This window comes from Thrips palmi, unplaced genomic scaffold (assembly GCF_012932325.1).
Source record: "Thrips palmi isolate BJ-2018 unplaced genomic scaffold, TpBJ-2018v1 HiC_scaffold_10, whole genome shotgun sequence".
Taxonomy (NCBI): domain Eukaryota; kingdom Metazoa; phylum Arthropoda; class Insecta; order Thysanoptera; family Thripidae; genus Thrips; species Thrips palmi.
In genome coordinates, this window is record NW_023144621.1 from 4834740 (window position 1) to 4859947 (window position 25208).

Consider the following 25208-nt stretch of genomic DNA (forward strand, 5'->3'; position numbering starts at 1 on the left):
CTTGTTGTCTGACGTCCCATACGCCGGCAGGCAGCGCCCCCGGGCGGAAGGATCTGTAGTTTGCACTACATCAAGAAACATGTGTTTTTCTGCATCTCAGACTTCAGTTGTTTCTTAGATATTTCAATAGTTCGTTTGTTGATAAGCTATTCTTACACTGCAGTTAAAGTTCCAGGAAAACTGTAGTTAAACTGTAGGAAAAGTACCAGTTATTTCGGACAACTATAGTTTTTGGTGACTATAGTTTCTGACAACTGCAGTTCCCCAGCAGTTCCCCGCCTAGTTCCCCACTCTGTTCCTACTACAGTTAGAGTACAGTTTTATTGAATTTTCAATTTCAGTTTAAGGTAAAATGTGCCTGTAGTGTAAACACACAATTAATACAAAAACAAATCAAAGGTATCTGTACGCTCAGGAGTATTAGCGAGTGCAGAGATTGCGCAATTCTAGTGCACTGAGGATTCACTTTTCAAATCATAGGTTTCTATAAATAAATCTAAAACAGTACTGTGACTAATACAGTTCTTTATTGAGCACCATAGCTCACAAACCAGTACAGTAGTGCCCAGATATAAAATCACAGTTTTCTTCAACTTGCATCTCAATTCTTACATAGCCATCTGCAAGGGAAATGAGCACTGAATTAGTGATGAGCACTGATACGCCATTCCAATGGGAAAAGACTTGTGGCAACTAACTCACCCGTTGGTCCCTCGTGAAGTGACGAACCATTGCTCTGAAGTCTTAGCCCCAAGATATTGTTGTGTGCAGTGATTTTCATGTAAATCCACAAAAAGACTCCAGCCTGGACAGGAAACAAACAAAGTTACAGTCTAGCAGAAGCTTTCAACAGGTACTTCAAAGTTGTTAGGTAAGACTCACTAAGCCTATTAAAGACTCCACCGGACACATGTTGCTACGATTACGCACGAAATGTCCTGGGTTGTCAGAAACAATTGTCCTCCTTGTGAACTATAACACACATTTCTCGAGCCTACAAAAGAAACAAAATTATTAAAAGGAAGAAAGATTGAACATGTAACAAATGCTAGGGTGGTAAGAGACTCACCAGGCTTCTGTGTACCTCACAGGCTGCAGGACGCATAATGTGAACTCTGTAGTACTTTCGAGCGTCTTCATTAGCCATCTGCAAGGAAAACGAGCATTGGATTGGTGACTGGTGCTAATGAGCCATACCAACGGGAAAAGACCAATGGCATCTTACTGACCTGTTGCTCCCTGTTGTATGCAGCAATTCTCACATAAATTTACAACAACCAGCAGTACCAATGCAATGATGCGCTGAATGTCTTCAGTTGTTATAAATATCGTTAAAAACTTTCTTGAGCCTAGAAAAGAAACAAAATTATTGAAAGGAAGAAAGATTAAACATGAAACAAATACTAGGGTGGTAAGAGAGTCTCACCTGGTCTCTGCATACTGCACAGGCTGCACTTAGTATGGTGTGAACTCGTGTACTTTCAAGCGCAATGCTGAAACCACTTCCATCTTCAATGTAACCTGAAGTGGAAAAACAAACAACATAATGAGCAGTTCTTTAGGTACCAAATGCTAAAGAGAAGAATCAAACCCAATTGGTTAACGTTACTTACGCATAATCCGCCTCCCGGCAGCGAGAAGATGCATCACAGATCAAGTGATTGACAGGTTAACAGGTTAGGTTTCACACATGGAGGTTGCCTGGGCCTTTACCGTTGTTTGAAGTACTCCGAAGTCCCCGTCTCCTGAAAACAATACATTTAGCATGTAGGAGAATCATTTACAATAATAGAATAAACTTGAAATGCTTGGGATTGAGAGAGAGATCAAAAGAAAACGAAAGGGGTGAGGGGCGGCGTAAGGGGTCGAAGCATGGACCTCCATGCCTATTCCGAAAGATGAACATAATTGACAGATAATTACCTCGAGTATGAAAGCTGCATTTCTCAAACGGCAAATCAAACCCTTTCAAAAGAGGCCCGAGATAAAAGAAGCTAACGTAAAACAACTTGGAGTGCCCACCGCCGCTCACCGCTCACATGACGCCATCTTGAAATGATCAGTGACTTGTTTTTTTTTATTTTGCTGTGCCATGGCCAACCTGAACGCGTGAAAAATCTGCTAGCTGCTCCACTTTCAATTACAAAATTGAGTAAATTTCACTATAAGTGCTACTTTTTTATAACAGTTAATCGCTCTGCCTTATGGCAGTTAATATTACGACGCAATTTTTCAACCATCCGGATCAGGCTAAAGTTGGCCGTTGCACAGCCTGATAAGAAAAATGGGAAGAAAAACAACATCACAGCCAAAATATAAATGTGTTGCCGGATCAGCTGACTGTCAGTTCGTGTGTGCCAGTGTGTGCTCGTCAAGTCAAATTGTTCTTGCGCTCGTCAAGCAGCGAGAAGGAGAAGATCATGACTAGATTCATCAAGACCGTGAACGCCGGCGGCAGGTCGTCGAGGTCTACCTCTTCAGGATCTAACTCTTCAAATTCTTCGGTTGACAACAGACGAGCCTTGGTCAAATGGCTCGATGGAGCCGACGCTGGCAGCTACAGCCATGACATCGAACTTGATTGTATTGTGGAGCTTGATTCCGCGTCTCCAGAGTATCCAGAGACGTACGCAATCGAGTGGCGGGTGGGAAATAAACCCCGCAACGGTTGGCCTGTTCATGAGGGCTATGTGATTGACATTAGCTGTAAGTGAATCACCTGTCTGCCTGTCTGTCAGTTCGTCTTGTCTTGGAATTCTAGTGTTGCTTTTAGTTATTTTGGCGTGTGATAGATCATGTCCATTCTTTAGCCAGTTAAACATGTGGCCAGACAAGTCAATGAAAGTCATAGTGTTTGAAGTCACCTGTCTGTCTTGTAGGACATTTTGTATGGATGCAACCGTTAGGCTTTTCTTGTGTTACTTGGCCACTTTCTGTCCAAAGGCTTTTTTGCTTTAGGGCTGTGTTATGCACTTCTGCAGAGCTTACTTTGTGATGCATGGTTTTTAATTTTGGCCTTTCCATGTTTCAGCGGACCAAGATTTTCTTGAATCCAAGGCCCAGCAGCTAAGGGAATCTGACGAGTTGAGTAAGCAGTCAGCCAATGACAGAACCAGTGGCAGTGGAAACAGCACTGGCAGGACTGAGGACAGAACCAGTGGCAGTCGTAACAGCACTGGCAGGACTGAGGAGAGAACCAGTGGCAGTGGAAACTCCACAAGCACCCTAATTGACATCAATTCTGATGGTAAGTTTTCAGTTTTTAGTAGGATTGAGTTTAAGTACAGTCTACCAATAATTGTTTTGTCCTTCAGCCTTCAGGAGCCTAATCCGCTCACTTACGAGTCACAATTCTGAGGAATCCACAAGGAGCAGCAGAAGCTCCTCTCCTTCACCCACACCAACCAACATTCAGCCAAAGGTAATTAACCTCTTATTCCTCAAATTTCTTTTTGTCAATTTATTTGGTGCTATTTTTATTGGTTTTTGTTTGGCAACAGGTTCTTGTGGGCAAGAGCCTTTACGTTTCGCCTGATGCCCACATGATGGCAATGCATGCACCGTCTCCTGGGAGAATGATCAGGCCACTTCTACGCCAGGCCTTCAAGCGAGACAAACTTATTAAATCCACCTATGCTGGCCAGGCTAGGAGAAAGGGCAATGAAGTGGTGGTAAAACCAGGGTTAAAAAAGTACCAGAAGATGGCTGACATTCATGGTTTGTTTGTTTTTTGTGTTTTTTTTGTTTTGACAATAGGGGATATCATTGTTTTGTTTTTTTTACTGTGCTCGATTTTGTTCCAGCATGCGTTTTGAAAAGGTTCCCTCACCTGTCCCAATCTGCCTTCGGTGCTGCTGTAAACAGTTTCTTGGGCGAGGGCCCCAATGCTATCCACCACATCGAGGCAAGTGGCTGCACATCATCTCTCTCTCTCTTAAGCATGGTATGGAAATATTTTTTTGGTTTTAATTACCTTTCATTGTTTCAGTATCGGGACGTAACTGATGATGAGGAAGAGATGGAGTGACTGTCTGTCCTTCCATGGAGAAGAGAGAAGTGTGAAGACTGAAGCCATCTTTTATTTTTATTTTTCTATATGTCAAGCAGTGGAAGTTATGAAGTCTGGTCTTGAATGAAATAAAGTTTCTTTTACAAACAACTCAATCTCACTTCTTCAGACCTTCATCACCACTGATTTCTAAATGCATACTCGAAAGTTAACAATTACATTTTAATTATGAAGTCTAGTCTTGAATGAACTAAAGTTTCTTTTACAAACATCTCAATTATCTCACTTCTGCAGGCCTTCATCACCACTTGTTTCTAAATGCATACTCGAAGTTAAGAATGAAATTACAATTAAATAGGCTTCTAAAATAGCATCAGAATGTAAATGCTTGCCTTATTTAAAAACTGCGGAGCAGCAATGTACAGTTACATCCAAGAATCGTCTTCCGAAAAAAAGGGGAACATACTCCTTGCATTTGAGTAATTCAATGTTTTTCAGTTAACCAACTGATAAGTGCTTGTAGCATGTTTGATGTGTGCAAGATTGTAAATGTCCATCAATGAAACGAAGTTCAAGTTAAACAATTTATTTACAAATTCTAGTACAAATAGAAAATACGAGACAATGCTGAATTAAAGAAAAGGAAGCCGGACATCTTGTGAAGTTGAGTTCTACATCGTGCCACTCTGTAAACAACAAGACAGTACTGCTTAAAATAATGTCATAGTTGCACTGCATACACATGGTGCATGCTTACCTCGTTTTGAATTTCCACAGCAGTGGACTGCTTTGCCTTTCCTTCCAAAGTGTGTATCTTCTTGAGGAGCTTCTCTGTCCGACAGTGGGTGCATACTGGCCCTTCTCTACTTTCATACTCATCTTTCGTTCTTTCGAGTTCCTCCATACCATCCAATTTTTCCAATGTATCTTGATACACACAGCAATGCCATTCTAAATGGTCATTTTGCAATTTGAGCTCCTCTAAGTCTTTTTCCAATTTAAGAATCTTTAGACAAGAGAGCAGATATGACCATCAGTAAGGTATTTTTGTCACAACAAAACATTGAGTCACCAAAGACAAGATACAATGTCAAAGCCTACCTTCTTTGCTTGAGTTTCAGTAACATCCTCCCAGGTCTCATGATGACCTTCACATGTGGAATCATTGGAGGAATTCAAAGAGCTGTCTGAAGCCATAGTAGCACTGCTCCTCACTTTACAACTGCTAATGGGAGACTATTTTTTGAAGCAAGAGAGTGACCCTCACTGGATCACAAAGAGAGGTGGAGTGGAGAGGAGAGGGGGAAGGAAGGGGAGTGAAAGTGGGGGAAGGGAAATCAGGTACTTTCCCCTTTCCCCTCCCTCTCAAGGCCTTGGGTCAGCATGCATTTTGTGCTCTGAAAATTGGTAGGATGGGAGAATGAAGCGACCATATAAAAATCTCTGATGAAGTGAGATTTTTCAAAATACTCCCTATCGTACTGAATAAATGATTTCATTTTGATTACCATTCTTTGCAAATGCAGCAAGATGCTGAATTTTACCACAGTTTGCCTATAATTGGAAATAAGGAAAAAAGAAAATTAAAGGTAAAATGCAGTTGCTTTCAGGACTTTATTTATGGAGCAAAAGTAATGAATACATATTTACAATTCCATAAGTCAATAAGGTGGTGATGTATCGCAAGAACAGGATTTAAAAAGGCAAACAAGCAATAATTTCAACATTTCACAAAGGTAAAAAATGAATGAAGATCCATTCAAAAAGCCATGCGTAAATAAGGAAACCATCAGCCAAATTCAATCCAAATGCGTTGTCATAAACAATAAATCAAAACTAATGAAGCATTTCCTTTTCTAACACATTGATACAACCAAACCTTAGAGATTGCTCTGGAGAAATGGAGAGGCAGAATGAGAGGAGCTTCATGTCAAAATTTAAAACAGGCACACATCTTAAAGTTTCATCAAATTTGTCATTAAATATCTCAATGTGTGGAAGAACAGTATTGCATAATTGAGTTCTGTTTCTCACTAAATAATGGCCCAATGCTAGAGCCACACCATCAATTACTAAAAAAGAATGAATTTCAAACACTTCTCCACTTAAAAGAAGAACAACACTATTATTTTGTTTTTCAACTTTAGAATAATTCACAGACTGAAATATTTCATTGTTGAAGCTACATCTATCAAACATTACAACATCTGTTCCAAAAGCAGGTTGAAATCCTTCCTGTAAAATGATTTCTTGTAAGTTATGTGATAACACAACAGTCTTAGGCTCACCAAGAAAACTGACGTCCCCAACAGACATACGAGGTTCTGCTAGAACTTTACTCGAGCACGTAAGAGACTTCAAGAAATCTCTCTCAGCATCACACATTGCCCAGTCCAAATCAATTTCCATAGTTTTCAAAGCAATTTTGAGTTGGATGAACTTAGCAATTTGATGGGCAATTCCATTGCTGCCATGGATAGCAGCCTTCAATAAACCTATAAAGTTTTCAAAGAGAAATGCTGAGTGGGTCCAGGGCTGGCCAAAGTTATACACACTTCTTGCCAAATGAGTCAGTAAATGGGTGCTAAATGTGACATGCTCAGCACCATACAAACTGTCAATTTCAGCATTGAACCGTCGCAGAAACCTTTCAGCATGCACCTTATCAACTTTAGACACAGAATTCTGCATTAAAAGGACAATACCAAGCACTAATAGAGACCAGTGGTTGAGTACACGATTGGAAACAATATTTTTAAGAACTGGAATACTATAAAATACCACCCATGAAAACCACTCATGACCTCTATAATCAGCACGTTCACTTAGAGATCTGGGGCCTCTAGAAACATTATCAGTAGGAGTAATCGAAAGGAGACGTTCATCTATCTCAGCAAATCTTGCATGCACATTAAAGTGTTTCCCTGAATACTTCTTACTGAACCAAAGATTAGCAAATCTTTTTGCACAATTGACAAGAGCATGAAACAAATCAAGATCAACACAATTAATTATATCAAACCCAGGAATCTCTGACAATATTGAGGTTCCTTTAATGCCCTGCTGGCGCTTTCCTGATGTATCCGCAATCCTGGCTTTCTCCATGGTCTCCTCATGGGTACGAGGGGGAAATTCTCTTTCTAAGATGGAATAAGATTTGCAGTGTCCTCTCCCTCGTCTCATTTCGAAAGCTGGATGGTAACAGAGACCACAGCCGTAATCACCTGAAAGTGAAGTGAGGTATGAGCACTTACGCACATTTAGAGACAAAGTAGCATTCAAAACATCGGATGAAAATAGTTACTGACCATTAAACTGGGTTGAATTTCTGAGAGTTGGTCGAGCCACAGAGTCACTAATACACATTAGTGGAACCACATTAAGGTGCTTATCCTGCCCATTGATCTTGAAAGAAATTCCGGTTTGCTGAAGCTCGATGCATTCTTTTACAAAAGGTTTCAGATATTCGTTGATGTTAGGTTTTTTCTTCCCCAGCCACACACTTGCCATCATGACATGCTTCCTTCGGAGATGCAGAGGTAATTCATTCACATTCAACAAGACTGGCACAGCAGAGCTTTTGCTTGTGCATTTTACCTGCAGACAACAGAAAAAGTTCAATTAAGCACTGAGTGAGGAAACTAACAATATAAAGAAAGAAAAAGACAATAAAATGTACCTGAAAACCATCAACAAAAAAATTAAGAGATACACTGTTGGGACCAACTCTTAGCTTATATATTTTTCCATCAAAGATATCTTCATAATTTCCTTGCTTTATTTTCTGGCGATGCTCTGGCTTGATAAGTTTGTCAAAGAGTCCATTGGTCAGCAGAAACTTGATTTGATCAGCTATAGATATGTATAGAAATACATTGCCATTCTTCTTGTTTACCTTGGCATTGATCTCAGTCGAGCAATTTCTGCATTCAAGAAGGTCTTCAATAGCTTCCCCAACATACATCTTACAGTCAGGACACACATGATGAACACGTACAGATGTTGAATACATATTTATGGCAGCTTTCAATATATGTTTGGATGCAGAAAATGAAAAGTCTTTAGACCAGACACCGGCCAGCCTCATGATGCACTCTGCTGCTGCATACGTTAACTTATGTTTTAACTTGGTAGCTAGCAAAAGCAAAACCTTAATCTTATCAGGAGCACTTAAAGTAAACTCAGGAGCTACAGCCATCTCACTTTCCTCATCTTCACTGTCACTTGGATCTTGCGGAGGTTGGTCGTCAGATAAAGGAACGGGTGAAAGCACACTGTCCAGCTGCTCGTCAAAACTATTTTCTTCCTCTTCTCCAACTGAACTGTTGAAAGTTTCATCAGTATTACCGGCTTCTTCATTTTGAATGAATTCCCACTGAAGGTCTTGATGCTGGTCCAACGTTAAATCAAAGGGAGGCTGGTCTAATGGTAAATCAAGATCAATGCCGGGCTGCTCCAACAGTGAATCAATGGGATGCTGGTCTAACGGAACATCAACATCAATGAGAGGCTGGTCCAACGGCAAGTCAAAACCAGAGGGAGCCTGGTCCAATGGCAATTCAGTAGGAGGCTCTTCTGAATCAGGGGAGGGATGTAGGAGCCTGTAAACAAACCCAACCATTAGATTTTGGAGAAGGAATTCACCACTCCTCGAGACACAACTGTAACGAGTGACAGCTCTATGATTTCAGTTCAATAGGCTTCAGGTTCAGTTACAAATCATAACCTTTGACGGCAACAGACGCCAGTTTCCCAGAGAGTACTCACAATGGCAATTCAATGGGAGGCTCTTCTGAATCAGGGGAAAGATGTTGGAGCGCTGCAGGGTTAGCAGAAACACCTGCAAACCTAACTTTCGGCCCATATTTCCTTTGCCTGTAAACAAACCCAACCATTAGATTATGGAGAAGGAATTCACCACTCCTCGAGACACAACTGTAACGAGTGACAGCTCTAAGATTTCGGTTCAATAGGCTTCAGCTTCAGTTACAAATCATAACCTCTGACGGCAACCGACGCCCGTTTCCCAGAGAGTACTCACTTTTTAGGTTGCGGTGGATTGATGGCAGCATGTAATGTTGATTTTGGTGCGCGCGCTTCCTCAAACTCCCAAGAGCTGTAGGGCCCCCGTTTGCGCCCACGCCTTGGCAACATGGTGCCAAGCTGAGGTCCCTCGCATCGCTAAGATGTTGTTGAGCGAGCTGCGTGGTGCGGCAGGGGTGGACCGGAGCCGTCGTCCTCTCTGGGCTGCACTGGACTCGACTAAGCTGACACCGGCGAAGTCACGTGAGGCCAGCAGGAGTCTCGGCCAGCCTCGTCCAGAGAGCGCTGTCGCTGTGGCCTGGGCCACGGCGCCTGGCTTGGAGTGGATAGGCCACCGTCTCCACACCAGTGTGAGGCGGGACAGAATGGTGGCCTACCTGGCAGGCGCTACCGGTCGCACTGAACCGGAACGCACAAGCACTCATCTGTGCGGGTGCCCACGAACGCGACGAACACGAACACAACCGAAACTGCAGTTCGGCGTTACTTCAACAGTGCACGTGCGACTGCAATGTACGGAACAGTGCAAACTGCAGCTTAAGTGGTAATTTAGTGCATTTCAATCTTACAGATACAACTGAAGTGTAAGTAAACGGTTGAAACTGCAGTTTTGCGTTGCAATTTCTATAGTTAAAACTATTCTCCAAAACTACAATTTAATCTGTAAATACGTAAAAAGTTAATCTGCAGTTACCAGTCACTTTTGACTGCAGTTTCCGGACTACAGATTTGTCCTACAGTTTAAACTGCAGTCTAACTACAGATCCTTCCGCCCGGGCGCCCGAAAACTCGCGGTAAAGGGGTGGGCCCCAACTCAACTTTTGCCTCTGGCCGTCACGCCCCAGGCATACTTGTTACGTGTGTGCGAAATGCCCTGTTTTTTTTGCGCCCGTGGCTCTGGGGTGTGTGTGTGGGGTGTGGTGTTTTGTGGGGGTGTGTGTGTGGGTGTGTTTTTTGGGGTGTGGGGAGTACATTCCGTGCCAAGTAACGAGTGTGTGCGAAAGTGTTGTCCCGGGTGCTGATATGTACTCTACTGGAAGTAGGGGTTCATCTGTCCACAGCGCGCCAAGCACACACTAGACAGGAGTAGTACATGCGCGCAGCGCACACACTCACACACACGCAAGAATACAGACAGACGCGCGCGCACACACACACACACACACACACACACACACACACACACACACACACCTAGGAGTGAGTCGTAAAGCCCTTTGCTGTCACACGTAATCTGAGATCTATTCTGGGCCAAAGGCGCGAGCGCGCTGCGACGGCGCCTTAACCGAATTTTCCACCGTGCGTCCCTAGCGCGTCTCTAGTGGCTCTAGCTCGTCTCTAGCGCGTTGGACGCCGGGCATGCCGTCACTAGGATATTGACTGGGCCACTCAGAGGGGTTTGGGCGGCCGCGGCTCAGGCAAAGAAGGCTCAGCTGTTAGCCGACATCTCAGCCAGGTTGACGGGCAGAGGCGGCCCGGCTAGGCTGACCCACTGCAAAAAAAAAGGTTCCTGGTTTTCCCAGGAACTGCCTGGAAATAGTCTTTGTCTTCACTGCAGGCTACCTGGGAAAACCAGGAACCGTTTTTGCAGTGCGCCCGCCCTTCGTGGCGCACGCCACTTCACGGCTTTCCTCCCAGCGGCAAATGCAGGAGATTTTACAGCGGGGCGGGACTGACTGTGACACTGTGACCGGATCGGGAGATCGAGAGTCCCCTTTCCCTTCTTGTTCGGAAGCGGCTCACGCAGACAGTGGCGTGGCCCGCGCCCCCGATTGGCGAACCACAACAACAAGCCCACCACCCACACCTTGAACGTATTGCGTGTCGCTTGCCGAAACACGATCTCCTCGAAGCCTTTTTATTGCGCTGTCTCTTCCCTTCTTCTCTTCTTCTTCTTCTTCTTCTTCCTCTTCTTCTTCTTCTTGCACCTTGCCGCGCTCGGCGGGGCACTGCGTTTGAGCCGCGAGAGGTCTATAACAAACGTCTACCCACATTTGAGCCGCCGCTAGCCCTTTTCCCTTATTTGTTTGTTTGGCTTCGTTATTCCCCCGGCTTCAAAAAGTCGATTCCGTTTTGCCGTCGCCCTTCTTACTCTTCCCCCGGCGGCGGCGAGGAGGTTTTCAAAGCGGAGGGAGGGCTTAGCGCCATGTCCAGGTGCACCGCCTCGGCCGCGAGCGTTATGGGTGGCCCGAAAGCCCGCAGCATTCTTGGCCCCAAAATGAGCCTAGAGGCCCCCCCCCTCTCTCTCTCTCTCTCTCTCTCTCTCTCTCTCTCTCTCTCTCTCTCTCTCTCTCTCTCTCTCTCTCTCTCTCTCTCGGAAACCGCGCCTAGCCGCCCTTTCCCGCCCCCTTTTGCGTCCCGGCGCCCCCGTGGTTATTTAGACGGAAAATTATTCCACGGTTCCCCCCCCCCACTTTTTCCGCTCGCGGTCGCTTTGTGAGCGGTTTCCCGCCCCCCTCTCCCACCTCCTCCCCTCCCCTCCCCTCCCGGAGAAGGATGAAGCGTCTGGAGACTCGGCCGCCATGAATCTGACCGCGCTTGGATGAGATGAGTCGAGGCGGTCATAAGGGCGCCATGAACAGTCGGATCACGCAGCGCCAATATTCTCGCCACCCAAGGATTTCCGGAAGCAGAGCGAAGGAGAGAGGCGGAGAGACGAGGACGGAGAGGGGCGGGGGGCAACCCAGATCTGACCGTGAGTGCGACGGAAAAGGAGTAGTGTCACTGCTCGCGCGGCGCGAGGTCTTCCGGTCGGCGAGCGCGTCGCTTTCCGGAAATGAAGAGAACGGGAGGAATCGGTTCGTTCCTGCCGCGGAGTGCACAGGAGCGCACAAGAAGTTGTCGTTCTGTCAGGTCAAGTCACGTGACCTAATTTTGAACGCGCTGGCAGTACGCGCCTTTAGCTCTGTGGATATTCGGCCAGACTGGTGGTTTCACACGCAGTCGAGCGGCGGGGCCAGTGGGGCCCCGAAAGGCAAGTCCCCAGTAAAGGTCCCTCTCGCCTGGACTGGGCGTGGCGGCGTCTGCTTTGGCATTCATAACAGGCAGCTGCCGCAGCTGGCACAACCCCCAGCGCGGCCACGTCCACGGCCACCTTGTGGGGCGCACACTGCCACCAGCAATCACAACAATGCAGCGACCGCTAGGCTAGTTTCAGCGGCACGGGTCCCAAGCCCAAGCCGCAACAGACCGGCGGAGGCGGTCGAAATCCCGGACGCGTTTTGAGCTCCAGAGTCGCTGAATGCGACTCGAAACGAACGTGTGACCGCACCAATGGATTGCTTTCCGAACTAGGAATCCATTGGTGGGGTCACACGTTCGATTTCAGTACTGTTTAGCGAGTCGCTGGAGCGAGTCTGGAGCTCAAAACGCGTCTCGAGCTTTGGCCGCCTCCCCCGGTCTTCTGGCAAATCCACTGTGTCGGTGACTTTTGACACCGCCAGCTTCCCTGTACCGCCGTCGTAGCCCGCGACGTACTTGGCGTTGCCGACGACAATGGACCGCCAGACACTCGAGCGCCGTGCTCCAGATAAAATTGCCCGCCTTCTTACAGCCTGCTTTATGACTCAAGTTATAACGACGCGATTTATCTTTTGCGAGCGTGCGATTTGCTTGTGCATCCGACAAGCCGAGCGGCGCATAACTTTGGCCGCGGACGGGACGGCCGAACGGCCGGACCGGGGCAGAGGTGAGTTGGGACGGGGTTTCGACGATGGGCCCACAAACCGCACACCGCAGTCAAACACATGCCGACCGCTACAAACCTCCAAACACATCCACAAAAGGTTTGGATATTTGATATTTTTATCGAGTTATTATAGCAGAGTGTTCTGGAAAGAAAGAAAGGGATAGAGCTCATGCCATGGGTGTGTCCGCCCGGGGTGCCGTCACCGCAGTCGTTCCAGTCCGTGATGAACAGTGCAGGTACTGCCTGGGACGCCCTCTCTTTTAATTAATAACCTCCTGGCCCTGGGCAGCCCCTGGGCAGCCCTGGCGTCGAAACGTCTCCCATTAAGGCTGATATCTCGCAAATTGGGTCGTTGGGCTTACAGTGGCGTGCAGTAACTGCACGGCCACTGCACCGTCCCTCCGGAATTAGTTAATTCGAACTGGCAGGGGAAGAGGGCGCTGTTGTTGGAGCGAGTCCTGGAGGAACGATCATCTGGAAACTTTTAGAGTAACTGAAATCAGCAAAAGAAGTTGCAGCAGCATCACTGCTTGCAAAAAAAAAATTTCAAGGGTTCTGCGACGTGAACTGTGTTTGGTTTTCTGAAATTGCCCGTTTCTCATTGGTATGTGTTTTCCTTGCAGGTGAGTCAATTCCTCTTCGACGCTGTCGTCGCCAGCACGGTATGTGAAACCCTCCCCAGCGAGCGTGGAGTAGCCGACGGAAGTGCAGAATCCATTTCCCTGGCGGGCTGCCGTGACGCGCCTGTCACACGTCCGTGACACGTCAGTGACACGTCAGTGACACGTCACACGTGACGGAGTGACGGCCCTGTGACACGTGACTGACGAGTGGCGACGCCACACTCTAGTTTGGAACGCGTTCGCTGTTTCGCGTCGCCTGAGGTGGAGCCACCTTATTTTGATTCGACGAACACAGCCAAAATCATGCACTCAACAACACGAGCTGTGCAAGTTAGACGTTTTTAGTTGTACCTCATGTCAGATTGAGGGTGTTTGTTTGATTGAGTCGGTGTGCTGTTTTTTTCCACATCCCCAATTTTTTTTTTTTCGGCCCGTGTTGACAAGAATGTCTATATGAACGCAGAGATGGATCCTGCACGCCTTGCCCGTGTTTGTTCTGCGTCGCGGAAGCATCACGGAAGCGTCGCGGTGGCAAGACAAGGCGGTGCAAGAGTTTGCATTCGATTTCGGCCGTCACCGCTACCGCCACTGCCGTGTGCAAACAGAATTAAAAGTTCCATCAAAGTGAATCGCGCTCCGGCGGGCCGACCGGCCGACGCAACTGCCGTCGGGTTTGACGGAGATGCGGCGGTCCTGTCGGAGTGGCTGGGCTGTCTGGCTCGCTGGTCCTTTTCGTCTGGAGCCGCCCGCCCTGGGCTGGGCCTTCCATCTTCTCTCTGCTCGATATTTCCTCGTAAGCTGGCAGAAAAACGCGAGTGGAAAATTATGTCGATTCTCGAGTGCGCGTCTCGGGTGACTTCTGTCCAAAAGTTGGAACCACACTGCAAACTCGTTGACTCGTTCACCTCCAGCACGTGTTGCCTTCTCGAAACCTGAACGACTTTCCTGTTTTTGCCAACCCTCGCGGCGATGGCAGCCCCTCGCCCTCCAGCCGGCAAGCGCCCCCTCGCTCCGCGAACCGGCCTACAGACTCGGCAGTGTAAATTGCAAAACGCGCTGGCGCGGCGGGTCGGAGGTTCGACTCCCGGCCGGGGCGGCAGGGGGAATGCTCGAGGTGTGAGGTGGAACGCAAGAGGTCATCGTTATCGGGCCGTTTGCAAAAAGTTGCCGGCCTCCGCTGGGCCTTGGGCTGGCCGAGGCCGGGCCGGGGCGTGATTGGGGTGCGAGAGAGACAGAGCGAGGGGAGGGTCGCGCTGCTCCGCGCTGCTCGCCAAGTGGCGCACTTCCTGTGTTATAACGGCACGTGCGAGGAGTATCGAAAAGGCAAGACGGAGCGGCGTAATTTAGCAGCGTCTCGACTGCATATCGGGGCGCGGCGGGGCGCGGCGGGGCGGGGGGGCGGGGCGCGGCGGGGCGGGGCGGGGCGGGGGCGGGGCGATATGGGGTGTGGAGGCGGCTTCGCACCCTCTCGGCTTACCGTTCCACCCCGTGGGGGTTATGATGGGCGTGCGCGCGGATCAAGGCGAGTGAGAGAGGAAAAAAAAAAAGAAAACATAACTCGTGCAGGGCTGGCGCCGCTGGCGGGGCGTGGCGGGTTGACCGTTTTGTCGCGGCACTGCCTGGCCCCGGGCCCTACAGCCAGATAAAAGCCAAGTGCATTGCGGTGTAGTCGAATTTGTGGCGGGGTTGATGTGCACTGCAAAAAAATAAGGGGTAGGAACTCGTGCGTAGCGTTGACTACACCGGAAAAAGACGGCAGCTTCACTTCGACTCTTCGGAATTAGCAGTGCAGTGTCGCGGCTGTGGTATTGGTCTTGGCATCCGTCCAGGAAAAATGTTTGACAGGGGCTTTGTCCTCCGAGACAGACTGCCTACTGGCCAAATAATTCAGTCTGGCTCGAGTCTGAGCCGTCGGTCAAGTCGCCATGGTCGTGTGTGGGGCCTTTCCCGAAAAGAGTCCTGGACCCTCCCCAAATCTAGATTCCCCCTCCCAAATCTGCATAATCTAAGTTCTCGTCAAACGGCTTACTTTAACCCCCACGCGAATCCACTGAATAATAGACAACAAAGGCCGATCAACACGTGGTCCGCATTTTAAAGCTCGCCCAACAACAACAACATCAGCACCGCACACGTGGCCAAGGGAAATTCGATTTCGCCACCATCAATTACAACACAGTGGTGCAGCAACGTGTGTTAGGTTGTAGGCGCCCCGCCCCGATCATCCCTTGTCCGGTGCATGTGCGTGCATGTCCTGCGCGCGCGCGCGCGTGTGTGTGTGTGTGTGTGTGTGTGTGTGTGTGTGATTTATCGCCCCATGGCGTTCATAGGGGTGGCTAGGGGAAAACACGACGGGAATATAGTCTGTCTGCGCCCGGGGGTCGCCGCGTCGTCCGAACCGAAATGGCTGGAATAAAATTGGAAGGTGCACCTCGCTGTCCCACTCCCCCTCCTTTTTGTCTCTTTATTCGTCCCTTCCCCCCCCCCTCTCTGTCTGTTCATCTAATAAGGCTCTTTGATTTGTCCCCACCTTTTATTTTGTCCCTCTATCCTCGTCTGGCGCCGCGCGCACCCCGTTCCACTCCTGTGCACTCGCCTCTGCCTGCCGAGCTCTTTACTATTTATTTTTCATACCGTGCGCTTCATTTTATTCCCGTGTGTGTGTGTGTGTGTGTGTGTGTGTGTGTGTGTGTGTGAGTGTGTGGTGTGTGTGGTTATTGCGGACTCGCTTCGCTGAGCAGCCTGACGGAATTCCCTTGCGAAAGGTTATCATGGTATAAAAATGAAACAAATAGGGTTGAGTACAAATTTGCTGGTGCACCTACGTGCGGCATGGATCCGCAAAACTTGAAACTGGTGTCGAAATGCTGACGCTTGAAACCGGAAATGGAAATTGCAGCACTCCCTGGCCGACTTAGTGCACCGAATGCACCCTCGTTCCGGTCGGAGGGTCGTGTCGGCGGGGCGGGGTGTCCTAAGGATGTGTCGGGGCGGCTTGTCTGAGCGTCACACGGCAGCGCCCTGGCCGCCCTGGCCGTGGCCTGGGGCTGTCGGACCTCATGTCATTCCGCAATGGCTGGCTGGCTGGCTGGCTGGCTGGCTGGCTGGCTTGCCGCTTTGGCCACGCCGCCTCACCGCCTTGCTGTGGCTGTGTTGTGGCCTCACCCCTTGCAGCCCTCGATTCGTATTCCGGGCGTCTTCCGGTCTCTCTCTCTCTCTCTCTCCCTCTCTCTCCCTCTCTCTCTCTCTCTCTCTCTCTCTCTCCTCTCTCTCTCTCTCCTCTCTCTCTCTCTCTCTCTCTCTCTCTCTCTCTCTCTCTCTCTCTCTCTCTCTCTCGCAGTGCGCCGTCATCACGTCTCTCTGGCATCCACTTGTTTTTCATTTTCGGCGCGGACGGAGTTTTAACAGCGTAGGCATCATTTAGAGGCAGAGTCCCGACCTCCTGGACCTTTACCTTAGATAGAGCTAGCCTAGACATTTATCTAAGATAGAAACGTGTGCGCCCCTCCCCTCCCTCGGACGGCGGCGTGCACCGGGGGAGGATGGTGCGGGCGGCCTTCGCTCCGTCTCTCTCGCACCCCTACGGCCCGCGGCACGCCCTTAGTGCGAGAGAGACAGAGTCAGCCTTCCGCTCCCCCAGCGTGCAGTGTGCTGCCGACGCGATATTTGCTGCAATTCGGAAAGTTACTCGCGTGAATGTGCGCCGGGCGAAAGATTCCTCCTGCGGGGAAGGAGGGGGAGGGACGCACTGGAAACTCGACTACACTGGAAGTTGGCGCGTCCTGCCACCGCCAATTGCGTGGCTCATCACTCCAGAGAGATTGCCTCGAAACCACTTGCAGTGTCGTGCCGCACTCCGCGGACGTGTGACAGTGGACCGCCCACCGCACAATGGGCCAGAAGACCGGTGGAGGTGGTCAAAACTCAAGACGCGTTTTGAGCTGCAGAGTCGCTAAACGGGTCTCAAACCGAACGTGTGACCCCGCCAATGGATTCCTCGTTCGAAGAGCAATCCATTGGTGGGGTCACACGTTCGGTTCGCGTCCTATTTAGCGACGAGCTCAGAGCGCGTCAGGGATTTCGACCGCCTCCGCCGGTCTTCTGGCCCACTGTGCGCCGCTGCTGCTGACTCTGTCTAACTCTTCCCAGAGTCGCGTCTCTCTCCATTCCCCTCTCTCTCTCTCCCTGAATGACTTAGCGAATGAACGCGTCGACGAGCGTGACAGTGGCGGCGGCACACCAGGGGCTGCAGCACACGTCGCTCCGTCTCTCTCGCACTCGTAGGGCGTGCCGTAGGGTGCGAGAGAGACAGAGCGACGACCCCGATACGCCTAGACGGCCGCGTTTCGATCAGCGCTCCTGGCACGGACTGTACAGCCTTCACGCTGAGGCTGCCGTGAGCGCTCAATAGCGTGTCACGCCATGCGACACCGTGCGTAGCGCGTTCGGATTGAGCTGAGCCCCGCGGACGTGCTCATGCACTGCGAAAACAATCGCACACCTTGAGGCAGTGGCCAAGCTTAGGAGGCGCGCGCGCTATAGAATTGACAAACCTTGCGCGAGGCTAATCAGCGCGCTCGGCCGACTATGAACATGAACTTCGCGCATCTATGCGTCCGGTACAATGGCGAAGCCGCGGCCACTGTTTTAGTTGCTGTTATTGTTTGGTTATGATGCTTTCATTGCCGTGAGATCCTCTTACTTGCCCAGAGAGAGAGAGAGAGAGAGAGAGAGAGAGAGAGAGAGAGAGAGAGAGAGAGAGAGAGAGAGAGAGAGAGAGAGAGAGAGAGACCCAAGGAGCTCATCCTGCTGGGATACTCGGAGATACTCAGTATTGCGTGAGTTCGGGGGGAGCTGGCACGGTCCCGGTTTTAAGGCACAATTAAAAATAAAGCTGTTTATATAATTCAAAGCTTCTCTACGCGTTCCGCCCTTGCGACTGCTGCCTCTGTCTGCGACATTATACTGGGAGAGAGAAAGAATTTCTCTCTGCTACCGCAAGTTTTAACTGACCAGTCAGGCCAATGCTTGCTCCTGCTCTGGCCTTTCAAGGGGGTTTTCGTCTGGTCTCTCTCTCAGCACACACACACACACACACACACACACTTACACAAGCGGAGGGTAGCAGCCCCTTCTGGAGTCCCCTCGGGGCGAGACTCGCAAACAGCAAATTAGCGAAACAGATTGAATGCCCCCGGCCAAGAGCAGACTAAGAGTCTAGGAGGGCGGCTCTCTCTCTCTCTCTCTCTCTCTCTCTCTCTCTCTCTCTCTCTCTCTCTCTCTCTCTCTCTCTCTCTCTCTCTCTCTCTCTCTCTCACACACATACACACACGCGCGCGCGCGCGGACCTAAGGCTTAAAGGGCTCCGGCGGTCATCGAAACCTGAGTACATAATCTGGAAGTCTGCGCGAGCCCTGCGCGCGAGGGCGTGCCACTACACTGCGGGAAAACGCTTAAATTTTGCTGTAGTGAAGGGCCACTGCGTGGACGGGCCTTGTGTGCGGTTGAAACTGCAAGCTTACTTGTTCGAGATGTGTCCGTCTTGAAGCCACCGCTTTTGACAGTGCAGGCGTTCCAGGCCGGCCTCAGCCTGCTGGAGTGCTGCTGGAGCGTCCTTGCGCCGCGCGACAGCCGACGGAAGAACAACGAAAGCAAAACGGAAAAAAACAGCGACGGGACGCGCAGAGCAAAGCTATACGATTGTGAAACGGACGCTCGCGAGAGGAGAGGAGAGACGCTCACCCGGCGAAGGAAGCGGAAGAATGTTGTCCATTTCTGTCCATTTTTGGGCCCTTTGTTCGCGGGGAATGCAGTGTGGCCAACCTGGATTTAGACCCCTAGTTCCCGACGAGTTGTGTGGCCATGTACCGCACGTACAATGTTGGCCGTCCTGGGCCCGACCTTTGTCGTTTGCGGTGGTGGCAGCACTGCACTGGGCGATAGGACGCTCTCAGTGTACAATGCCTGCACTGCGAGGATTATGAAAGGAATCCCACCCTAGCTCCCACGTTTACAATTTATTTTAAACTGATAAATCAGGCCTGAAAACAACTTTGTGACGTAATTCGTGCACGAGGACGAGCCGTGAATGACAATGTAGGGCACCGCCCTGGTTATAACGACCCAGGCTCTAATAGATAGGCCGCGCTCTAATAGATTTGCCCTGCCTGGAAACTCCATTACAGTGGCCTTGTTATCACCACCTCCCCCTCAATCACTCCGATCACCTCCTAATCCAGCCGCCTTCTCCGCGTCCCGGTCACACAGTGTAGGGCCCAGTGTGGCAGTCCTAGGCCCTAGGCAGTGCCCGCAGCCTCGCATCACAGAAATTAAACTGTCAGCCGTCCCACGCGCCACGCTCCTCGTTATTGGGTTATGTTTACACGGCCCACAGTGGGCCAGAAGACCGGTGGAGGCGGCCGAAATCCCGGACGCGTTTTGAGCTCCAGAGACGCTAAACGGGACTCGAACCGTCGGAGAGCAAATCCATTGGTGGGGGCCACACGTTCGTTTCGAGTCCCATTTAGCGACTCTGGAGCTCAAAACGCGTCCGGGATTTCGACCGCCTTCCACCGGTCTTCTGGTTCACTGTGCGTTTGCGTCGCAGTGTCTCTAAGATACCTGTCAAAATATTTCGGGCCTTTCAAGGGAAACTCGTGTTTTCGCAGTGGACTCGCGGCATGCTCGATAATAAATCCGTTTATGAATCGTATCGCCGGCCTGCCTGCCTTGTAAGGTTGCAGCCGGGTTGCAGTGTCTTTCTCGTGGTCGAAATCCAGGTACCCGTCCGGACGGGCTTATCGAGTTACAGTGCCCTGGCCTGGCAGTGCCCCGGCAGTGCCGAGGCAAGGCCCCGTGCAGGCCGGCCGCTCTAACAAGGGCCTGCTCCGCCGCTCCGCCGCTCCGCCGGACGCGGCCCGCCGCGTCCCGCCGCGTCCTCGCCGTCCAGCGTCAGATTCAAAAAGGAAGAGTGCTCCGCTGCTGTCTTCCTGAGAATACCGAGCGAGAGGGGGGGGGGGACACCGAGCGGCAAGGCAGGCGCAGTGTGGTACACTGTGCGTCACGGCGGAGTGTGAGTCCAGCAGGTGCCGCTTCTCCTGGCACGATGAAATAATCTTGCTTCATGCAGAGACCACTCCTTCTGCAGTCATAAAGTCCTGCTTGCTGGATATCCACCCGAAAAAGTTGGCCCCGCGAACCTGAAACAAGTGAATCCACTTAAGTTGAAATGTTCCAATTGGAACATTTCAAGTGTGTGCTCTTTCGGTTCAAGAAACTTTTCTTCTGGGTGTGGATCACAAGCAACAATGAAGCCGCGTTCGCGCTGCTGGCAGGACGTCCAAGCCACTCGGCGACGCGAGAGACTCGAAAACCAGTCCCGTTTCGCTCTTTTCGCTCTTTCCGTTTTACTGCTTGTGGTGTACCAGCGATCGTCCGCCGTGATTCACCGAGCCCCGCTCACCTCAGCCGCCATGTGGTTACCCCTTCCACCGGAGCGAGAGGGAAGAGGGGGGGGGGCACGACGCTACTACACTGGGATGGACGCATGCATGGTACCCACCGCAGCTCCAGTTGGACCGGGCATTCCTCAGCGAAGCAGTACAAAACCTCGGCCCCCTCCGCCTCCCTCTTTGCGACCGCTCGGCTACTTGGCTGGAAATCTCTCTGCCCCTCGGCTCATCTTTGATTGAGTTCCCCGTTATTGGTAAACAGAACGGGTTCGATGACCAGCCGTCTCCGCCTCGGCGCTTCTCGCCGAACTGCATCTCAGAGTTGGTTCAAGTTGGTCCAGGCCGTCTAGGCCACCCGGGGCGCCCCACAGTGGGCCAGAAAATCGGCGGGGGCGGCCAAAACTCTAGACGGGTTTTGAGCTCCAGAGTCGCTAAAAGGGGCTCGAACCCACCAATGGATTCCTCGTTCGGAGAGCAATCCATTGGTGGGGTCACACGCTCGGTTCGAATCCCTTTCAGCGACTATGGATCTCAAAACGCGTCTAGAGTTTTGTCCGCCTCACGGGGTCCGCCTTCACCGGTCTTCTGGCCCACTGTGGGGCGCCCAGCGCGCAATAACTTTGGCGCCTACGAATAATCTCGACTGGCGAGCAATGCTAAAGGAGCGCGACCCGATTAATTATTCCTCGAAAGTGTTTATTATTTGGCGCGCCAATTGATTTCTCGGCGCTAGCAGTCCCTTCCCCCTCCCCGGGGATTACGACTCCCTTGTTTGACGTCACCTCATCAGGGACTTACTTTGTGCCGTTTAAAATAATCAGCCAAATGCAATTTGCGAGGGGACTCGCTATCTTCTCCTGTTGCCTGCCGGTTCAGGAGACTCTGCTGAAACTTTATCACGGAAACGACTCAATGCAAGGACGAGCCTGGGCCAGAAGGCCGGTGGAGACGGTCGAAATTCTGGACGCGTCTTGAGCTCCAGAGTCGCTTCGAGTCCTGTTTAGCGACTCTGGAGCTCAAAACGCGTGCGGGATTTTGACCGCCTCCACCCGGTCTTCTGGCAAACCCACTGTGTTAGAGTGTTTTTTTTTTATTTTTGCCGTGCGATTCATCGGTGCACAATGGCGGTGGTTGTCGCGTGTGGCGTAGATGATGGTGCGTGTCTTTGTGTCCCGCGGGAGCACAAAGGCATCGCGGCTGCCGGGCGCCGCAGGGCGCAGGGCTCACCTCGCCTCGGCTCGGCTCGGCTCCTCCCGACTCGGCCTGGACTCGGCTCCGCTCGGCCCGGCGGTCCAGATGAGCTCCGCTGCTCGGCTCGTCACGGCGTCGCGTTGTGTTTCGAAATGACTCCTTGCGGCTCGGCGACGCGCGCCGCGCGGCTGTTCGTCCCTCCGGGGGAACAAAATGCTTTCGCGCGTTTGCCGATCTCGGAGAAATCATTTCTTGCCGCGTCGTCCCTCAGGCCGAAGCCCGAAGGGCGTGCTGCCGAGCCAGGCGCGGCATTGAAAAAGAAAACGAAAAAGGAGGAAAAAACGGGAAGGGGGCGGATAATCGCGCGATGGAACTGGAATCGTTTAGAGTGAAAATTTGTAGGCGTCGTGAGGCATTGTGGGTAGCAGGGTGATGGGAGGAGGTTGGTTGGAGGTGTGGATGGGGAAGGGTGTGGTAAGTGTCCGTGCTTCTACGCCGATTTGACAGGGGATGGGGTTGGCTGGGCGGCCGGTCCGTCACTAAATGCATCAACTGTGGCGTTCGCTGGCACGAGATGAACATTAATGTGCGCCCGTGGGGGCGGGGCGGGGCGGGGCGCGGTGGGGCGGGGCGGGGCGTGGCGGGGCGGGGCGGATCCATGGAAGTTTGGCCCCAGGAAGCGCGCAGATTAAAGGCAGGATGACTAGGCGAGGCCCTATTCAGGCGGGTATCCGTCATTCGCGTTGATTATGCGAGGCATGCTGTGGTGGCCAGAGTGCCCCCGATCGGCTACCCTCAAAGTTACCCCTGAGGGGTATCACGGTAGCCACTACCGAATTGATGAAATTGCCCGAGTCCCTTTCCGTCGCCTTTTGTTACCCAGTTACTCCTGCGGGCCCCGAGTTGCCCCGAGTTACCCCGGCCGCCCCATTTGTTGCCACTTAAGCCCCGCCCCTTTAATTCCCTAGATTGATGGCGGGGGATTATATCTCTGTTGTGCTGCTGCAGTTGCCGGCGGCAGCGCCGAGATTATATTTTGATTCCGGAATTTTCATCCCCCTGCGATGTTTGATATGCGGCCCGTCGGGCTGCGCGCGAAACGCCCCGCGGCTCGCCCCGCCGCTTGCCGAGTGGTGGGCGGTCCCGGGCCTCGCTCTCGAGGACGAGTGGCAACGCTAGGACGCGTCGCCCTTTCTACTTTCATCCCCGCGGAAGTTAAATAGGTAGGGGTTCCAACTCACAGTCGGTGGTCACACGCTTAAAACTTTACGAAGTTTTTTGAGCATACGCATTGTACAAACTAATTTACTTTGACATACGAAGAAATAGTTCGTAAATTACGAAGCATTTTCTTCGGAAGCTTGGGTATGCTCGAAATACTTCGTAACACGCTGCTTTTCTTTGTAAGGCCAAAATTAGTTTGTATGGTTTTCTCAGTGCGTGAATCAACCAAATAGCGGTACCCTCCCAACTGTGCCTGTCACCTTCCTCTCATCGAGGGTTGCCCCCCTCCCCGTCTAACCTGCCTCGCCGAGGACACAAAAATAAATGAGCGGCGGACGGAAGCGAGTGCTTCCTCCGCGGGGCCGCCGCGCTCGACAGTGGCGTGGTGGATCGACGAGGACCCTTTCGAAAACGAACGCATATCCATCATTTTCGAAATTTCATCCCCAAGTTCTAATGCAATGTCGCTTCTTTCTGTTCCAGGTGAGGCGACCCTCCGCGGCGCTTGGCCGGTTTCGAGCGACAGCTCGTAAGACATGCTCGTGACTGTGTGTGTGTGTGTGTGTGTGTGTGTTTGTGGGGGTGGAGGGGTGGGTCCTGTGCTGCGAGTGGCGCCCAGGTTTAGTGAAACTGCTTACGTATCAAAAGGCGCGCTTGCTTGCCGCGCTGGCTTCGCTGGCTGTCGGGGTCTTTGTCCTGCCCCACTTTGCCTCTGCTCCCTCTAAGCCCGGCCCATATCTTTCGCCACCTGCGCCGTCATCTGCTTTATTTATTTCGTAACTTGGGAAGCGAGGGTCCGAGCCGACCCCTCTCTCTATCCGTCCTCCTCCTTTTTGGTAAACACCTCTTTGCGTTTGACAGCCCTAGCAGTGTCCTTCGGGGTGAAGTGGCATGGGGGTGGGAGAGGGACGCACGCACCTCGACTGGAAGGAACGTGATTTCACGACTTGCTGTAAACGTTCGGATGTGAGGGTTTGGCGGCGTGGCGGAGCGAACCGGGAAAGTTTGGGAAAAGCCTTACCCTCCCCCCGCGGCCTTCGAAGGCCTTCCCTCGCTTGCAGGCGTGTCCCGGTGGTGTCGCCGAACAGGGCCGTATGCTCGTGCAGGTGGAGCGGCAGTTGCCTCATTCTGAGCCTCGATTAAATAAAAAGGTTCGCCTTGTGACGGCGCCGCCGTCCGGCCCCAGTCGTAAAAACTGCCGAACGTGGTGCTGGAAAATGAACTTTACAAGTTTCCTCCCTCCCCTTATGCAGCACGCCCCCTTCAGTTGACAGTAGGTTACGGAACGGTGGCGGAGGATTCTTTTGAGAGAACGGAACGCTGAGGTTGGTACACTTATTTCTATTCTTTGCAAAAATATGAAATGGTCATTACATTTTTCAAAAAGTAAAAAAGTAAAACAATAAGGGAAGAAGTGCTTCTGAAAGTGCAACATTTGAAGCTCGCGGCAAAAACGGTGTCTGGGTTTCCCAGGCCCACCCTGGAAAAACGGTGTCTGTGTTTCCCAGGTCCACCCTGGAAAAATGGCCTCTTTTTTTCGGGGTGGGCCTAGGAAACCCAGACACTGTTTTAACCGTGCTCATACACTCACTTCATAATTTACGAACGGTTTCTTCGTACAACAAACTAAATCGTACCTTACATATGCTCCAAATACTTGGATAAGCGTGTCCTTGGCGTCCTTGGGAGTCCCTCTGCGCGCCCTCGCCGCCCGTTCGGGCCTCGGTTTGGACCGCAGCCATGTCGCGGGATTCGCAGCTTGTCGCCCGCTACCGGAACACGATCCTCGCTGGAGAGCCCGCTCGTCGCTCCTTCTCTCTCGCACTCATGGGGAGTTGCATAGGGGTGTGAGAGAGACAGAGAATGAGTCTGCTGGAGAAGTGAACCAACTGCATAAGGAAGGGCCAAGGCCTTGTTACCCCGGCCGTTCGAGTCCCGTGTTCGCCCGCGCCAAATTCGGCCCCAACTTTTGTTATTAT

General features: G+C 51.2%; 4 protein-coding genes and 1 long non-coding RNA gene across 6 annotated transcripts in view; 2 read left to right on the plus strand and 3 right to left on the minus strand.

Annotated features, from left to right (window-relative positions):
• The window catches only part of LOC117654479 (E3 ubiquitin-protein ligase TRIM9), a 72216-nt gene that overhangs the window by 17491 nt on the left and 29517 nt on the right, over nt 1-25208 (plus strand). The window lies entirely within an intron of this gene.
• Nucleotides 490-2075, minus strand: LOC117653216. The gene is made up of 8 exons (XR_004588210.1): nt 1924-2075; nt 1614-1745; nt 1427-1521; nt 1230-1349; nt 1070-1147; nt 883-994; nt 703-805; nt 490-620 (listed from the first exon to the last, which is right to left on the minus strand). It is a non-coding gene; the product is annotated as an uncharacterized LOC117653216 (long non-coding RNA).
• LOC117653198 lies at nt 2307-4159 on the plus strand. The gene is made up of 6 exons (XM_034398702.1): nt 2307-2706; nt 3032-3247; nt 3315-3421; nt 3501-3717; nt 3804-3904; nt 3989-4159. The coding sequence occupies exons 1-6, from the start codon at nt 2421-2423 to the stop codon at nt 4025-4027; spliced, it is 966 nt and encodes a 321-aa protein (XP_034254593.1). The 5' UTR covers nt 2307-2420; the 3' UTR covers nt 4028-4159.
• LOC117653208 lies at nt 4580-5467 on the minus strand. 2 transcript variants are annotated; one of them, XM_034398722.1, is made up of 3 exons: nt 5111-5467; nt 4767-5015; nt 4580-4695 (listed from the first exon to the last, which is right to left on the minus strand). In XM_034398722.1, exons 1-3 carry the CDS (start codon nt 5204-5206, stop codon nt 4681-4683), a joined length of 360 nt encoding a protein of 119 aa, XP_034254613.1. In that variant the 5' UTR covers nt 5207-5467; the 3' UTR covers nt 4580-4680. The 2 variants fall into 2 exon arrangements, with proteins under 2 accessions (XP_034254613.1, XP_034254604.1); XM_034398713.1 differs by lacking the exon at nt 4580-4695 and having other exon boundaries at nt 4702-5015.
• On the minus strand, nt 5605-9822 carry LOC117653190. The gene is made up of 5 exons (XM_034398690.1): nt 9051-9822; nt 8777-8884; nt 7689-8610; nt 7318-7606; nt 5605-7233 (listed from the first exon to the last, which is right to left on the minus strand). The coding sequence occupies exons 1-5, from the start codon at nt 9161-9163 to the stop codon at nt 5846-5848; spliced, it is 2820 nt and encodes a 939-aa protein (XP_034254581.1). The 5' UTR covers nt 9164-9822; the 3' UTR covers nt 5605-5845.